This window comes from Dreissena polymorpha, chromosome 6 (genome assembly GCF_020536995.1).
Source record: "Dreissena polymorpha isolate Duluth1 chromosome 6, UMN_Dpol_1.0, whole genome shotgun sequence".
Taxonomy (NCBI): Eukaryota; Metazoa; Mollusca; class Bivalvia; order Myida; family Dreissenidae; genus Dreissena; species Dreissena polymorpha.
In genome coordinates, this window is record NC_068360.1 from 90,496,667 (window position 1) to 90,509,775 (window position 13,109).

The window sequence follows — 13,109 nt, forward strand, 5'->3', positions numbered from 1 at the left end:
TAGGCAAAAGCGTTCTTGAGTTATCATCCGATAATCATTTTACTATTTCAGGTCACCGTGACCTTGACCTTTGACCTTGTGACCTCAAAATCAATAGGGGTCATCTGCAAGTCATGATCAATCTACCCATGAAGTTTCATGATCCTAGGCGTATGCGTTCTTGAGTTATCATCCGGAAACCATTTTACTATTTCGGGTCACCGTGACCTTGACCTTTGACCTAGTGACCTCAAAATCAATAGGGGTCATCTGCAAGTCATGATCAATCTACCTATGAAGTTTCATGATCCTAGGCGTATGCGTTCTTGAGTTATCATCCGGAAACCATTTTACTATTTCGGGTCACCGTGACCTTGACCTTTGACCTAGTGACCTCAAAATTGATAGGGGTCATCTGCGAGTCATGATCAATCTACCCATGAAGTTTCATGATCCTAGGCGTAAGCGTTCTTGAGTTATCATCCGGAAACCATTTTACTACTTCGGGTCACCGTGACCTTGACCTTTGACCTAGTGACCTCAAAATTGATAGGGGTCATCTGCAAGTCATGATCAATCTACCCATGAAGTTTCATGATCCTAGGCGTATGCGTTCTTGAGTTATCATCCGGAAACCATTTTACTATTTCGGGTCACCGTGACCTTGACCTTTGACCTAGTGACCTCAAAATCAATAGGGGTCATCTGCGAGTCATGATCAATCTACCCATGAAGTTTCATGATCCTAAGCGTATGCGTTCTTGAGTTATCATCCGAAAACCATTTTACTATTTCGGGTCACCGTGACCTTGACCTTTGACCTAGTGACCTCAAAATCAATAGGGGTCATCTGCGAGTCATGATCAATCTACCTATGAAGTTTCATGATCCTAGGCGTATGCGTTCTCGAGTTATCATACGACAACCACCTGGTGGACGGACCAACCGACCGACCGACCGACCGACCGACCGACATGAGCAAAGCAATATACCCCCTTTTCTTCGAAGGGGGGGCATAATAAATCTTAAAAAAATTATAACATTTTCTTTATTCCGTGAGCCAAGGAAAACCCCTTAACTTTATATATAAATACAATGTAACTAGAAAATCAGCAACACATATTTGTCATAAACATCCCATTCAAAAGGTCAGGGCAAAGATAAGAAGAAAATTAGTTGGGTCTGCTAAGGCCAAAAATGTAAAACCAAGATCATTTCCAATCCAGTCAGTAAAAAAATACCTCTAGTAACTTTCAAAAGGCCCTTAATGGGAGCTCACAATGTCATAAAAACTTCAGGGTCAATCAGACATGGCAAAAGCCCATTGGACATTGCCAAAAAACATTTTAAAAGGCAGATGTTAAAATGCAATTCGTCGGACTGACTTTACGATAATTTTTGCTTCCAACGATTGTTATTTACTACCTGACAAACAACAATTTAATTAAGGACAAACACTTATATTTAGTATTGATTAACGAAAAACGTTTGTCATTCAACGATGGAGAAAATGTTTTTGATAAAAATAACACAATTTATTAAAGTCACAGAACGAGTGTTTGTAAATTGGAGTTCAATCTACTGAGACAACTCGCAATGTAAAACATCTTAAAAGATTATCATTCGAAAATGGAAAAAGACAAACATGATTTTTTAAGTAAGTGGATCTGTGTCTAATCAGATCATTGTGCATATTCTGCTTTATAATGTTTGTTTGTGAAATGGAAGATATTGAAAGGTAGACTTATTAAGTATAATTATTAATCTAAGTAAAATACCTCAAGTAAACTACAGTATGTATGTTTATAGGTGTAAATATACATGTATAGCCCAAACTGAAACTAAAAAGCTTAATTTAATAAATAAATAATTATTTATTTCCCCAAATCAGGCTTTTCATGCTTTTGTTTGCCCTCTTAAACCAACCATGTGTTAAAATGCCCTTTTAATGTCCCCCGTATGATGGCATATAGCAATGGGACCGTCCTTCCGACCAGCATTTCATTTTTCAGACTTTTTTCCTAAACACTTTCAGATATTGGCCTTTTTTCCTAAACACTTTCCGATATTGGCTTTTTTTATGAAACACTTTCAGATATTTACCTGATATTTGGTGTGTGAGTCTACTAACATGACTTACAGATGAAGTGAGAGTTTCTTTCCAGTCCATTTATTTTGGGCGAAGAAATGGGCCTAGTACTAGCCTAGAAATTTCTCTATAATAACCGTTTTCCGGATTTTTCATTTTAAAATGCTTTCAGATATTTAGCTGATTATTGGTGTGTGAGTTTACCTACTTGACTTACAGATGAAGTGTGAGTTTTGGGCCATTGATATTTGGCAAAGTTATGGGCATTTGACTAAATTTTCTTTCAAATAACACTTCTGGAATTTGTTCCATAAGGCTTTCAGATACTGTCAAAGGCCCGTAACTTTTTCAAATATCAATGGACCATCATCAGAATATTTTTTCTTAAGATAAAGCTGCTGTGTGGCGTCAAAGTACAGTAGGGGGTACTGTGTTTCACAAACGCAAGTCTCGTCGAATTTACTTTGCCATGCTTCTATGCCTTCCTGGGATAACTAGAGCTTTGTCACAGACGTACACCCCCATGTGCCGCATTGACACAGACTATTTTGCATGCTATCTTCACAAAACAAGAGAATCTAATTTACGGCAATTTTTAAGAATTATTATGCCATTATCATTTATTGCCATTTCAACCTTTAACTCTTGAAATTTTTCGCATGACATGCCGTCCAATGAATGTGAACAAAATTAATGTACAGAGTCATTTTATAAATCTCACAATGAATGACATACATGTAGTTATAGCGGGACAAGCTCATTTATGGCCATTTTTTACCTTTGGACTTAAAGTGTGACCTTGACCTGGGAGATATCGACGTAATTCTTATGCACAACACACCATCCAATGATGGTGAACAAATGTGCCTAATGATTTTAAAATCTCACCATGAACGACATAAGTAATTGCCTAAACAAGCTCATTTATGGCCATTTTTTATCTTTCAACTCAAAGTGTGACCTTGGAGATATCGATGTAATTCTTTCGTGCGACACACCGTCCCATGATGGTTTAAAAATTTGCCAAATGATTTTTAATCTCAAAATAAATGATAAAGTTATGGCCTGGACAAGCATTTGACCTTTGAACTCCAAGTGTGACCTTGACCTTGACCTTGGAAACATCAACGTTCTTTTTTCACACAACACACCGTCCCATGATGGTGAACAAATGTACCAAGTCATTTTAAAATCTAACAATTAATGACAAATATGTATGAAGTTTTAATAATGTCCTCCCTCTGGAGATGCAATACATAGAGTAATAAATGACAAATTTTTGGTCCGGACAAACTTTCGGTTCAAAACACACTTAGTAACCCTGTGACCTAGATTTTAACCCAGCATGACCCATATTCAAACTTGACCTAGACATCATCTAGATACAACTTGTCACCAAGTTTGGTGAAGATCGGATGAAATTTTGGGACAGACCGACAGACCGACAAGTGACTCATATATAGCCCCAATTACCAATAGTAATTGGGGTATAAAAATTTACAATTCAAGCCTGTGAAATTTACAACTGGCTTGTATTTTTTTCTCTTTTTAGGCTAGTCCCAACTATTTTTGGGTTAGATCAGCAGGTCAACAAGAGGCTGTCACCTGGATGTATCCTTTTCCACACATGTATTGTTGTCTAGAGAGTACAGAAAGAATTTGGGATTGTGCAGAGACACTTTTTGTGCAATTTTAAACAAAAGGGCAATAACTTCTATACACATTCACAATAAATATTCTATAGCTCTAACAGATTATTGTTCCGTAAAAGTAAGAAGAAAATCACAAGCATAATATAGGACTTGCATACAAAAGCATTCACATTAAATTTTAAACAAAAGGGCAGCACTCCTTAAATTACAGGGCATAGGCCCTGAGTCCCTAGCTAAAAACATGTGACCTACATATGCTCTATATTAACAACTTTCAAAGAGGTTCACCAAAGGCTCATTCCAATAAAATTGGCTAAAATCTGTCAAGAGGTTTTGGAGAAGTTTTTCCAGTAGAAAAAATTATTGGACAAGCGTCAAAAAACATATCCTATAAGCCGTCATGAGAACTATATGCTTAGGTTTTATTGATTTATTGAAAAACATTTATTTTAATGTCTTATCTTGATTTATTACAATCATTTGTATACTAATAGCTTTGAACAAAAAAACAAAAGTTGAAGTTCTTGTAAATTGTACTTTGCACTTCCTCTATAAGTATTTTATGAAGTTTTATATGAAAGTCTTTATCACAGTTTGAGTTACGATCAGCACAATAAATTAATGCTGTAATTTGGCTTTGCTCTTCACAAAAATTAAATATCATAATAACTAAGGTTCAACTTATAAAGCTAGACAAGGAGATCAACTAAATGCTGCAAATAATTAATTTTAAAAAATGCAGTATTCTTTGGAAAAAAATCAATAGGAAATTCTATGCAATCGAAAAATATATACTTTTGCCATTAGGAATGGGACCAAATGTTGGCCAAAAAACCACACATTGCACTATGCTGAGTTATGAGATTTTGGATATCATTTGTCAATTGTGAACACCAGCCATAACTCTGGATGTAATACAGATCTTCAGTACTATATTTAATTTGTTGCAAATCTGAAATTATTTATTAACATAATTGACCTATGTATATTGGTTTGTTTGGACAAAATACAAACTATTAAAGTGAGAAATTATAATTGTTTATCAGACCTTTTATAGATAGTACACTTATTTTACTTGACATTTTTTCAAAAGTTAGTTTACGTTAACCTTCAAACGGTGTCGCTCGTGAATAGTCTCTACTATTGATAATGCTAGATAATGACGTGTCATCTATCTTTGATCATAAACTTAAACATATTTGTTTACAAGTTTAAAAAGGGAATCAATATGTATATAAATATAGCTTTGTAACTTTTTGGAGTGAGTCCAATTGCGATTCATAAAAAATAAAGACTGGAGAATAGTCTAGAATAGATACCGGAAATGACGAGTCATTCTTACAATGAACAAATATTCAAAGCATGGAACATAAACTAACTCTATAAAAGCCTTTTGAAAAAGGAAATTAATAATTGATTTTGTGATTGTGTGGGGTACCACTTAAAGACAATTGCAATAGAAGTGATCAATATTTGTTCACAGGACATGAACTAAATTGTTTTTTAAGTATCAGGTGAGTCACATGTGCACGAGTCATTCACTTTTGAACATACGATTTGAATAAGATATAGATCTTTGTTACAATACAGATAATTATCTTTGTAAATCAAAATATATTTAACAATAACACAACCGTGTGTGTGGTAAGCCTAATCTCTGAGATGCTAGCCAGGCTGTTGTGTACCACAAAATAACCTTCATCCTTACATGATGCAATGTTGCATCATTTCAAGACTTGAACTATATGAAGGTTTCAGCAGCATATCAGACAGCAAAACATCTGGTTTAGCATAGAACCAAAAAAAGTGTCCATTAAAAATTATTTATATTTTGATATGAAAATACAGCTAAACTTTGCTATTTTCTAACAAGGATTGCGTGCATTCCAATTGTATAATTATTATGTAAGGGCAAGGCTCCTCCTACTCAAAATTTTATTTAGCAAAATTAATTGTATAAAAAAGAAATTATCATTTTGGCTGATTTATGGCATTAAATGAAAAAAACAACAGTTGTAGCCAAATAAAATTTTCTTAAGCAAAGTATTTGTATAACATAGAAATTCTCATTTTGGCTGTTTTATGGGGGGGGGGGGGGCAAATTTAGAAAAATACAATATTAAAAGAAAGACAATACAAAATTAGGCTGAGAAAGGAGGAGGGTTGGGTGTAGGGTTAACTACCCCAACCTGTGAAAAACCACCTTCAACAAAAGCAAAACAGCATACAGACATTGGGGACCTGGTAGATGATTGACCTCCAGCTGGAAAGTGTATGACGCTGGGTGGTGAAAACCAGAATCAATTGGACGCTGTTATGCAAAAGACTATAACCTACACAAGGACCACCCCCACCACCAATATATGTAATCTCTGAACCATGTCTGAGACCGAGAAGACAGATGAAGTGGCCGTAGAGATGAGAAAGTTCAACCTCACCATCATAGGAATCAGCAAATAAAGATGGATTGGTTCTGAGAATAAGCAACTGACTAACGGCAAGTTACTGCTGTTATTAGGAAAGTGGCAGGGAGATTCAGCACACACCCAGAGAGTAGCCCTGATGCTTTCCAAGTCAGCACAGACAGCACTAATCCGATGATGACAGCGTCTTTCCATACAATAAAGAAGATTAACATGGATATATTCAAGTGCTACTTTCTGAAAATGAAGGACACATTTACGACAGACTTTCAAACATCAAACATGACGGACAGCGGTGAGTGTCAATCTGTGTGTCCAATGAAACCTGGTCATCAGAGGAAGTGTTATTCACCTTACATTTATACACAAGGCAACTAGGGCTTCACCAGACATGTCAATGCAAAACAACATTGACTATGTGTGCATCCTGAGGAAGTTTTGTTGTTTTCCTAAGAATGTACAAAGACAAGCGAGGAACAAACACTGCTTCTGACCATCATCTTCTTGAAACTGAAGCTTAAGAAGAATTGGACAGAGGGTACAAAAAATGCAAACTTTCAAACACAACTATGATGAAAAACACCAAGAAGCAAAAAGAGTTCAAGGGATAACCATGAAGAATGAACTACATTATCTTCAAACACAAATCACATATTGCTAGTGCTTCATGTGCCTCAAAATAAAAATGGATCTGCTGGTCAGCTTGACTACACTTATCGAACCAAAATCATACTTAAAACACTGAATCAAAATATTGCAGGACAAACCAAGACATTATCCAATTTTTACAGATAAGGGTATACATATTTTTTGTCACAAAATCACTATTTTGACAACGCTTAGAAGTTTTGTTCAGAGTAGTTATAATGTTTAAGCTGAAGAAATAAAATAATCACTTATTTTACCACATAATCAAAGTACCACGACAGATTTTATTTTTGTATTGAAACGGCCTCGTGCATATCATGATCTCCGTTATGTACCATTTTGTCATCACTCAAACAGGATTATGTAAGGGAAACTTTTGTTGAATTTCAATGAAAATATCAGTGTAATATGCCGAACAATTATTTTCTTTAAGAATATAGATTAAACTTAACTTCCCTAACAGTGCAGAAAGTTGTATGTCTGTGTTTGGGTACCCAGTATTAAAAACTAGACAAAAATTGAAAATTAAAGACATGATTTAGGATTGTTGTTTCAATCAATCATCTCCACTCCACCCATAAACATAAAAAATCGAAGCATTTGAAGACTGTGGAAAAATAACCTCCAAGCAAACATAAGGACTCACAATTATCATGATTTCTGTAAACAATTTCTAAAAGCCTTCCATGCTGGACGAATATTTTGTCTGGACAAAGTGTCATGGGTTAATTCCTAATAATTCACCTTTAACCGTGAATTGAAACCTTGACCTCAAGATATGGCTCTTGTGGAGGTCGCTCTGTTTCACCATGCTTATCACTTCGGAACATATTTAAAGCAATGCCCATACTGAAAAGTTATGCTTCAAATTGAATTTCTTAATGAAGCTCTATGACTTTGTGGTCATTCACTTAGTAGACGTTCATTTCAAAAAGGCCCAAAATTATATATACATGACCAACATTTTACGGTTGTTTTTCTCCCTATAATTAGGATGGATATGAACATTCAAGTGAAGCATTGAAAAAAATGTTGCTTGATTTCGCTTATTAAATTTGTCAATGACCTCACCACCAACCAAAGATCCAATCAATTCTTTACAATTGAAAACAAAAAAAGTTTATTTAATTCTTTGACAGTACAGCCCTTTTAAAATATGCAATAGTTCTGTGTCATAAAACAGATCTTGATAAAAATAAAATACAACTATTTTCAATGATTGCTACTTGATCTTATCTCAAATATTGTAACTTAAAGAAGCCCTTGTGATTTTGGCTCCATTCCAAACAATTAAAAAATGAATGAATGCGTAATCAAATTAAATCAATTAGTTACCTCGTTATTTATCCACTTGAATATTACATGCAAGTTGCACTAAACAAAGGTCCCATGTGTTTATGAAGGTATAAACATAATATTTGAAAACATACTTGACAAGAATTGTGGCATACTGTTTAAACAAATGCATACTTTAGTTTATTGTTTAAACAAATTATATTTGTATGGCCCATGGTGCCACAGAACTTTGGCCCAGAATGCTGCCTTTTATGGCACAGTTCATTGAAGTACAATGTTCAAGACAGGTTGTAAAAAATACCACACATATTGATCTGAGTATTGATTAGCCCTACTTCAAAATCATTGTTTACATTGATATTAAAAACTCAAATATTGACTTTAGTATTGGTTAGACTATCAATAATTGCTTGATCCAGTTACAAACAGGAGTGCTGGCTTAATTCCAAAATAGATATGACACTGAGGAAGTATATGTCGTGCAATGAGGCCGTAAAGTATACAATGAAATGTATGCGTCAAGATTGGTTTTCACCATATGTGTGACGTGGAAGTATATCTAATTCTAAATTGGTACAACACTTTTACAATAATGACACTTGATAGCGTGAGAGGATATTGCTATACAAAAGTACTTTTAATGATTTTTATGATCATTACATAAGAATACAGGTATCTAAATAATTATGCATTACACCACTTAAAAAGTGGCCTCGTTTGTTTAGACATAGTTATTAATTGTATGTTTATGATGGACATTTTAAAAGCATTTGATTAAAAAAACATGATTGGATTTAATTTTGTGTCAATGTTCCTTAATCATTTTGCTCTGTGTTTTTGCCTTTGAATTAACAATTGGACTACAACCTTGCAATAAAGACACTAATTATTTCACATAAAGAAAGGGATATTGCCAAAAAATATTTTGTCGTGTTGAGATTTACTGTTAGTAAGCAATATCAATAGATGGAAAAATACTTTTGGTTTCCCATGATTAATTTAACAATTTTCTTCTGAAATTTGATATGTAAGGCTAACATTAGTATCAGCTGATTTTTTATTTACAAATAATTCTGTAAGCTTAAGAAGGTTTTTAAAATTAATTACTGAAAATTCATATTTGTGAATATTTCTTACATTAACTACTAATCTGAGACAAGTCTTATGTAGGTAAGGAATTGACAAGTGTTGACAAAGACAGATTCTGGATTTCCCACAGAGTTTAAGCATTCCATTGCTTTTGGTAAAGGTTTTAATTTTCATTGAACCTATCTTGTACAACAAAATGTTTAGTTACCCATAAACATGTAATTTCCAAAATACATAATTGGCTATCGTGAGTTAATTTGTTTGATTCCTTTCTGGATTTTTTGCCTTGTTTTTTTGCTTTATATATTACAGCTTATGCCTTTTGGATTTGGAAAAATAGCACCATAAACCATGAAATAGTGAAAAATGAAACATTATTAATATGATGATAAACAACATTAAAATGTATTCCAAACGTTTTTTTAATTTATATTAAACAAATGCTACAGAATTATATTGTTGTATAATCAACGCAATAAACTAATTATTGAGTTTATTGGAAAAAATGTGCTTTTTTTGGGGGGGGGGGATGATTTTGGTTAGATATTTTGGAGAAAATGTTTCTGTTTGTCATTTGGAAACAGCCTGTAAAAGGCTTTTTTTTACAGTATTTCAGTCATTTCACAGCTGTTAATAAACATACTTACACTTTTTCTTGGTAAGCTGGTTTCCAGTACTAATTGCACATTCTGATACTCAGAAGCATGCGTATATTGGCCATTCAAATAATTTCCAGACCTGTCACCATACAAGTTATGTTACCAGCAAGGTAGTAAACCCAGAGTCCTCGGATTTGTAGTGCAACACTTTGCTATCTGAGCTAGAAAGCCCAGTTGCAGGTGAATTTAAATAGGTGACACAAGCATTGGTGTCAAGTTTGGTTATTAATGCCAGGTAATCTTCTGATTTTTAAGTCCACTGATTTATTGAAATTGATTTGTCAATGTTTAAAACGGTTTGCTCTTGAATTTCAAAACTCTCTTTGGAAATGGGAAAACTAAAGCTTAGTCTTCTTATCAGCAGGGGTCTATATTATGCTCCCAGACTTTATGACAGAACTTCAGTTAAATATGTAAACACAAATGTTTTACCTTCATATAAAACCCCAGCTTGTGTTCTGTTTTCTAAATTTCTTCATGCGCAGAACAGGTACACAAAGCCTTTTAAGATGTTTCCACATGTTATGTAATAAGTAATCAATGAAATTGTATTTCTGGGGGAAAACAACTTAAGCCTCATTGCTTTCCTTAGCTGGACATACTTTTTCTAATTTTTTAGGGACTGGTCTACCACAATGCCTGCAGTTTTGGAGATGGTATTCACAATCACTGTCGTGACTTCCCATTGTTTTAGCTGGTAACATCACAGAGCATCCATGCTGTGAATTGGGGCATGGCACAGGTGTGAATGGACACAATGGTAAGTGCTTCTGAAAACATACAAAAACAACAGATTTAATATATGATACACACTGTTATCTCATATGAATACATAAGGAATTTGATGTTGTTACCAGTCCAGTTTTGTTTCTTAAACTTGTGTTTTTGCATACTGAAGTTCTTTTGCGACTGAAGCATTTCACAAAATATGAAGACAAATAGGCTCATTTCTTAATAGATTTTAAGTACATGCATTTAATAAAAGGTACACCTGTCAGTTCTCTTATAAGTGTAAAGTTTTCAAATTAATAAAAACCCTACATGGTACAATAAATGAGTGTAAGGCAATTATCAGGAATAATCATTCTTTAACATGATTTTTGAGCAACATGTATGAACAAAGTTGCATTTTTCAATTCCAGCTACAATTAATAGGGAAAGAAAAGGACCTTACTGGTGCAGAGGCCATTAAACACCAATTGATTCTTTCCTGCAGGGCTAATTGGGAGGTAAGAAAGCTAAAATTGCTCACAAATATATTTATAAATAGTATATCAACTTTATTTGGCCTAAACCCTAGCTAAATAGTGCTTACTAATATATTTATAAATAGTATATCAACTGTATTAGGCCTAAACCCTATAACATCGCAAGACACTCCATAGTCTGCATTTTCTACTTTGCTTTTGAAAAAAATGAAAATATCTCAATCATTGATGCATGCAGTAATTTTCTGAATATTTAACAAATATAACTTCCTTTCAATACTAACATATACAGATGTTGAATAAGTATTTAGTGGTTGTAATCTCACAAGACAGCTCATGGTTTTGTATAAAAATGAGGAAGTTATCACTTTCCTACTTGTCTCCTCTGACCCAGTAAAAAGGCATTGAAGATTTTCAAATATGAACCTTAAGCGAAGGATAGGTTTTGTTTATCACTTATTGGAATTCGTCATTTTCTTTGAAGCAAATTGTACACCACTTGAATTTTTAAATATATAAGTTATTCAAAAATTTACGGACTAAATTAATTGATAAATAACTGCTTATGTTACATTTTCTTTCTTGGGAAACTAGGACACATAATGTGAACATGAAAATATCATTAGTTGAATAGGTCAATCCTCATTAATTTTCTAAAATGTTTAGAAACATTTTTGGGTGAATAAAATGTTAACTTAATTTCTAAATAATGTTTAAAATACATAGAATTCTATTTTACTTGCAGGACCTTGTTTTGTTTTACATTATTTCTGTGGCTGTTTAGTCTATTTTTCTGATCATTAGTTCATTCTTTGTACTGTTCTAAACTGCATCATGCAAACCACTGGTATTTTACTAGCTTACCTCTAGGTCTGCCCATCTACACTGCTCCTTACAGCCATATGACTGATTGTTGCAGTAAACTTTGAGATTTCTGACCTCTTTCCTACCACTGGGATCGGGGGTGATCTAGAGTAAAGTGAAAATCCATGAGAATAAACATGATTTTTCATCTAAACAATCTGTACTTTAGCTTTGAAAATTATTAACATTTGCTTTTACAGAGTTTTTTCTCAGCATTTGGTAAGATAGCCCATGGCTTTGAGATTGGGAATTTTATCAGCATTTTCAAGAAATTGGGTTAATAAATTGGGATTTAAACTACATGAAAGAGTTCAACATCTTTAATCACAAACTCCACAAACACCATCATGATTAACAGTTTTCCACATAATACACACACACAAAGTTTTCAGTCACAAACTTATTTCCCTAGTTTCAACATGTTGAATATCAGTCAGCACTTTGCTTTCGGAAATCAACAATGACGATGTAAAAGAGTCACTTGTTATTAAATTACTATCTTTGACAATGGAAGGAGTTTCAAAGGGAGGACTTGTACTTGTTGACGATGTTTGTTTATTTAATGATGCTTGCTTAAAAAAATCAACAGTTTTTGTTTGGCCACATTTTTGCTAAGGAATCTTTTTCAAGTAATATTTCCAATTGTATGACATATTTGTTTTCCATTCAGCCGAATCACAAAACACTTAAATTTCATCACAAATTTAATAAGCGCCCGAACAACACAGAGAATATCGGGCACATGAATAATGCCGACTTTAACCAAATCGCGGTATAGTCAAAAAACTGTACGAGACTGGATCGGACTACGCTTTGTTAAAAATCTAAAAAGCCAATGTCATTAGCTTTTTCTCCCCAATTGGGAATTTTTTAGCATATTTTGGGAAAAAAGTATACTTTTTGCCATTGGGAATATAGCCAAAATTTCGACTATAAAATCAGGCCAAAAAAACCTGTTTTAATAAGTATTACAAATCTACCAATCTATCTATCAATCAATCTATTAAATACAATTAGTGCTTACAAAATACTACAATCTTATGTATGTTAACCATATTTCTTTAACTAGTAACTTCTAATTACAACAATGCAGATAGTTTCATAAACATAAACATTTAGAATTAATATAATTGTAATTAAACTGGTTCAATAATGTAGATATGACACGAATGCTGGTACATCCAAAATACATTTAGGAGTAG

The 13,109-nt window shown here is 33.6% G+C and overlaps 1 protein-coding gene across 8 annotated transcripts in view; it reads right to left on the reverse strand.

The window, feature by feature from the left end:
* LOC127834014 (TNF receptor-associated factor 3-like) overlaps positions 1-13,109 on the reverse strand; it is an 89,126-nt gene that overhangs the window by 16,920 nt on the left and 59,097 nt on the right. For all 8 annotated transcript variants that reach the window (XR_008027763.1, XR_008027762.1, XM_052359571.1 and 5 more), the window contains 2 exons: positions 11,908-12,012; positions 10,438-10,605 (listed from right to left, as the gene is read on the reverse strand). Coding sequence is in view for 6 of the 8 variants with exons in the window: in XM_052359571.1 (XP_052215531.1) it covers positions 10,438-10,605; positions 11,908-12,012 (273 nt within the window). In the remaining 2 variants the exon portion in view is untranslated. The remainder of the gene's footprint in view (positions 1-10,437; positions 10,606-11,907; positions 12,013-13,109) is intronic.